We start from the raw sequence: 5,960 nt of genomic DNA, 5'->3' as shown, positions 1-5,960 counted from the left end.
AGAGAAAAAACATTCTAATTAGAAGGTATTAATAGCACACCTTCAACAAAAAATTGGTGAATTCGACATTCTCGGACTCCGCCATTTCAAGCCGCATGTTTTGTACCAAGTGCAAAATTTCTAAATAACTCCAAAGGAAAGAGCGTCGTAATGATGCACCAACAAATTGCTCTCTCTGGCCTAACAGTATAACAGGTAGTGTTTGTCGAAAATCACCACCAAGAACTGTAGTGATACCACCAAATATCTTCTTGTTTCCGCAAATATCTTGAAGTGTTCTATCCACAGCCTCAACACGGTATCTATGTTGCATGGGCACCTCGTCCCAAACAATTAGTTTTGTTTCTTTAAATAGGTCAGCAAGGTCGGAATGTTTAGCAAAGCCACAAAAAGTGGTATCTATCACATCACTTGGAATTTTAAATGTAGAATGAGCAGTGCGTCCACCAGACAATAACAAATATGCAATTTCCGATGATGCCACCATGATGACAATAAGACCCATGCTGCGGCAGGCCTTTGCAATTGTATTATACAAAAAAGTTTTCCCCTCATACCACTGCTCCATTCAAAAAGAAAAGTTTGCCCTTGTCACTATATAATTGAATCAGTCACAAGCGATTAAGCATGAAGTTGTTAAAGTCATTAAGACGACTCACATCAACTGCAGCTTTTCTCCTATGCCTTCATCTTTGAAGTTGGCGATGCTCCCAAATGAGCCTATTGCCAACAATTTTGCTCCAATCCTCCTTTTGCTTTGGCATGGGCGGGAAATCTTCCAGTGTCTTCCCAGATTCTAAAAGGATTTGTTCCACCAGATATAAGCCGTAATATGTTATTTGCTCATCAGTTGGATCTGGGATGTCGTGCCTTTGTTCGAAGCCGTCCAAGATCATCACATATACTCGATGCAAATTTGCTCCAAAGTAGATCTGGTCGTAACGGATGACACTCTAAAAGAATTACACAAAACAACCTCTCGCAATTGATATCCAGTTTTCATTATCACCGCCTCTTCTAGGCATTGTATCCACTCATCATCAACTTCCAACAGCCCACGGGCAATACATGCTTCTTTGTATGTGTTGTACATGATATCACCGACTTTATAAAGATATGCAAAGGAGGTAGGCCCTTTTACAATAGTAAGTAGCAAGCGTAGATAAAACCTCTCCCCAACATTAGGGCTTGCAAAATACATCCTACCAATGGAAGGTCCCTGAGTCCTAAGAGCTAGTCCACTCTTGAGAGTCTTTGTGGAAAACATAGTGTCGTAGAAATTCTTGATAGGTATATGCTCGTGTATCTGGATCTTCAGCACAACATTTAAAGAAAGTTGTCAGTGTTGAAGTTTGGTCTCTGGCTCTGGCAAGAATTGCATCCATAAGCTCTTTGCTATTGAAAACAACCCTATACATGCCTTCCAAATAAAGCGCCAATCGTTGGACACTTGGAAACTCTTTATGCATTGGATTTTGAAATAGATGTCATGCAGCTTCTATTGGTCCAATGTACCTTGCATCGATATATTGCTGAATCTCATCATTTATTCCTGCCGCCACCACTGTTGCTTTGTCATAGCCTTTGTAGATGTACTTGTTAATATATTTAACATCTTGACACGATGCACAAACTTCAACATTGATATGGCAGTCAAACATTTCAGACAGATATGCATTGTAGGGAACAACATCTATCTCCATTATCAACTTTAACCATTTTATTCTTCCTCTTCACAAAATATTTTTGCCGATTAATGTCGTCGCCCGGTAAATGGAGTACCCTTTTTATCCATAATTGTTTCCTCCACAAACTCTTTTGGATAGGTTTTGGTGCATCGACCATTTTTCATACATGAAGCACTTTCGGATCTCGATCACCACAGGGCCATGAACCATGCACTTCTTCACTGTTTCAAACAATGCGAGGGGTGGGTGTCGGGTCCGGGAATTCAAAGACATACAAATTTATCCACTTGCTCACTGTTTCGATCTTGTCATCATCTTGCTGAAATAAAATGCAATGCATGTGTGGAAAACCGCATTTTTGAAATTCAATGGTATAGACATATGCAACCACCCGGCCGAAGATATCATTCTTCAAGATTTCTTTCATAATTGCTTTTCGTTTTAGCTTGAATACCCATGCAATTATTTCAGGTCGAAGTGTCAAAGTTTGGTGTTCCTTGAGTGCATATTTAATTTTCTACCAATTAGGATTTGCAGTCACCGTAAGAAAAATATATGGGTGTTTATAGTGCCGGGTGATAGCCATTGAATCCTGAAAAATCTCGTACATGTGCCTTGGACTTCCAACATGCGAGGAAGGCAAAATGAACCGTTGGCCAATTTGATCAGGACTTAATCCCTCAAGTGTAACATCTGTCAAGCACTTGTACACATCCAAACGGATGGTGTCTTGATTTAGTTTAATGTATCGTGACCGGTTCTGTTCATATGCAGCCCAAACATCAACCAAAAATTCATGCAACAATTTACACCTCAGCAAGATGGATGAGTACTCTGTGGGTCGTTCAAACAAACGATAGGCGTAATACAATAATTGGGTGAGTCTTGCATTGCTTGGAGCATTTCTCTTGACATCCCACAACTTCAAATCAGGTGACCAACCCAAATCCCCATAAGAAAACAAAAGAACATAATGCAAATGCAAATAAGCGGGATGACATTCACTTATCCGTTCCAACTCATGCCCTCCTCTCAAGCGAAGTACAATATCACGCATAGCATCAACCTTACTCCCATCTCCACGCAATATCACTGCGATCTCATCAATTGTCGGAAGATTGTACCTTCGTCTATCTGAACGTGGATCATAGTGTAGATGGACCGGAACATTGTTATTCTCAGAAGCATTTTCAATTAAAACCTCAAATGCTTGCTTATAGATATCACAAAACTTGTGGGTCTGCAAAAGTGTTTCTTGTACAGTTTTCAACACTTCCCTTGACAAATTCAGGTTGCTATTGTGGCGGGGATCCAAAGCAGCTAGGGGATCATAAATATAAAGTTGTGAAAACTTAGGTTCCATCCCCAGATCAGGCAACAATGAACCAATTTGGTGCCACAACTCCCCATGAACAGTGAATGAGGTAGGGCAACCTCCATGTAACACACGATTGTTAAATTTACAACCAAGACTGGTAAAGGCATTACACACGTTGTATTGCCGAATCTGTTCACAGAATAATCTTGCACGTTTATTAGATCCTTGGAATAAAGATTTAAGTGTCGTAGGCAGTGGAGAAAGAAGCGGTAGCTTAACTTTTCCTTGTAAACAGCAAGTTCCAAATAAAGGTCGGTTGCGCCTTAGATTTCGATAACTGTTCATCTTTCCAATGAAGGGCCGAACAAAATGGACAAAGAACATCCATCTTTCCCAGAAAGTGGCGGCAATTTGGAACTGGAAACGCATGACCTCTATGAGGATTAAGAATTTCTTCTTCACTTTCGTCAAATCCAGTCATATCATGATCACTGCAAAAATAGACCTATGATATATCACGCTTTATGGTATGTTGAAACTTAACATAAGAGTGAGAATTTAAGCACTTGACTTACATAGTGTTATCCTCACAACTTTGCATTGTTACATCTTTTGTGAATGGAGGCTGATTTTCTCTGTGAGAGATATCATACATTGATGAAGAGGACCCAACTTCATACGTTGACCTCGTCTTCTTAAAGGAATCTGCTATGTAATCAGACATAACATCTTTTTCTCTCTGTCTCCGATTTTGTTGTGCTATAGTCATTTGATCGTGATCTAGAGGCACTTGCATTTCCCTTTCTCTTCGAAGACGTTGTGCAACAGATCTCCGATTAGAAGGTGCAATAGATCTTTGACTGGGAGGCACAACAGATAATATATTGGGAACCGCAATAGAACTTCGATTAGGAGGCACAACATATAGCCTAGTGGGAACTGCAGTGCATCTTCGATTAGGAGGCACAACAGATAGCCTATTGGGAGCTGCAGTAAAATTTCGATTAGGAGGCACAACAGATAGTCTATTGGGAGCTGCATTAGATCTTCGATGAGAAGGCACAACATATGGAGAAGGAGTAGATCTTCGATTATGAGGCACAACATATGGAAAAGGAGTAGATCTTCGATTATGAAGCACATCAAATGGAGAAGGAATAGATCTTCGATTAGGAGGCACATATACCAAATTCGGGGGCATAGCATATCTTCGATGGGGAGGCACATATATCGGATTGGGAGGCGCAATAGGATGTCGTGTTGTGGAATTGACTGTGTGAATTAACGACTCCTTTCCTCTCTCTTTCATTTCTCCAGTTTGTGGTAATTAAGTCACGACCTAAGATACGTCCGTTAATATGTTGATATAGTTGTACTCGTAAATAACAAACAATCAATATAATGATATATATGTAACTGGACAAATATATATGTGTGATAGATATTAAAGTGGTTATGACACAAAGTGAAATCACATAATAATATTTCATACTGTTGCAATTCGCTATTGTACAACCTGAATTCGCTCTTTCACCATGATTGCCTAGGAAGGAAATTATGCAGAAAGTTAAATGGTATAATAATTGAAATGATGGTTTAATAAGGGGAGTTCTAAGAACAAAAGCGGGTGAAATATTATACCTGGAATATTGGTTTAGGGGAGCTCTAACCAACTTATGTGAAACTCAAGAGAAGCTCGTGAATATCCTCCTGAACAAAAAATCAAATTAAGTTCAAACAATGTTGTAATAGACTTATTCTCACGATAGACAATATTCAAATGGCATTTCGATTCCCGTTAATATGTTGATATAGTTGCACTTATAAATAACAAACAATCAATAATGATAAATATGTAACTGGACAAAAGGGGTGAAATATTATACCTGAAATATTGGTTTAGGGGAGCTCTAACCAACTTCTGTGAAACTCGAGAAGCTCATGAATATCCTCCTGAACAAAAATCAAATTAAGTTCAAACAATGTTGTAATAGACTGATAGATTGATTCTCATGATAGACAATATTCAATTGTCATCGAAAATCCGAACTACACATGGTCATCAATCTAGAGAACTTGCTTATTGGTAAGAACATTCATCCATCTTTTCCCAGTTGACAAATCTAAGCACGAAACAAAAAGATTATGTTCATCTAATTTGGATATAAGAGAATCTTATAAAACGACTCATTTTGAGGAAAGTGTAGATGGATAATTGAAATATCTTTCGACGTATTGTGAAAGTGCAGCATGAAAATCTATTGTTTAGAACATTGCTTGGAACTATATTTTGCTAATATTTTCAGTTCCAATTTAAAATAATAACCTGGGAAGAAATTGGTCGCCTCTAATGTGAATGGTATGCAGGCATCTCCAGCAACAGAAGATCTCAATAACTTTACTCAGGTGATAAACATTCCACAATATGGATAGATCAATATGATCCTCTATTTTTTATTTCTTCCTTGATTATTACAGTTGTAACACTACTGATTGTCAAATTTGCAGAGTTACTACATGAATGATACACAACCTTTTTCACTTGTTTCTCCTACCCAGCTTCTAAAACATTTGCCATATTTTAATTCCAAATATTCAACTTGTAGGCCAATTAGAAGGCAGGCTTGAAACAGAAGATGGAAATGCTGGAACTGTTCTCTTTTTTGGAAATTCTACTATTTGTATCGATTATCCAATTAAGATAATTTTTTGTCTTAAAAGAACTCTTGAGTAACTAACTAACTACATACATATAACAGATGCTATGAACTAAGGATACAACTTTTAACACATTACTGAAAAGGAAGATGGTAGTACGCATATGCATATGCAGCATTATATTGCTATGAACATTGCTTCGGATCACGCATATGCAACATTATATTGCCTCAATCAGCAATAATTTTGTGAAAAGAACTTCAAACTTGATGATGAACAAAAATAGACACACAAAA

The 5,960-nt window shown here is 38.0% G+C and overlaps 1 protein-coding gene across 1 annotated transcript; it reads right to left on the bottom strand.

Annotated features, from left to right (window-relative positions):
- Window positions 1-2,205: 2,205 nt before the first annotated feature.
- Window positions 2,206-3,435, bottom strand: LOC147507895 (uncharacterized). Its single transcript, XM_086596561.1, has one exon. The coding sequence runs from the start codon at window positions 3,433-3,435 to the stop codon at window positions 2,206-2,208; it is 1,230 nt and encodes a 409-aa protein (XP_086452687.1).
- Window positions 3,436-5,960: the final 2,525 nt, after the last annotated feature.

The sequence above is a fragment of the Coptis chinensis genome, chromosome 3 (genome assembly GCF_015680905.1).
Source record: "Coptis chinensis isolate HL-2020 chromosome 3, ASM1568090v1, whole genome shotgun sequence".
Classification (NCBI taxonomy): Eukaryota; Viridiplantae; Streptophyta; class Magnoliopsida; order Ranunculales; family Ranunculaceae; genus Coptis; species Coptis chinensis.
This window is presented reverse-complemented; position numbering and strand designations above follow the sequence as displayed.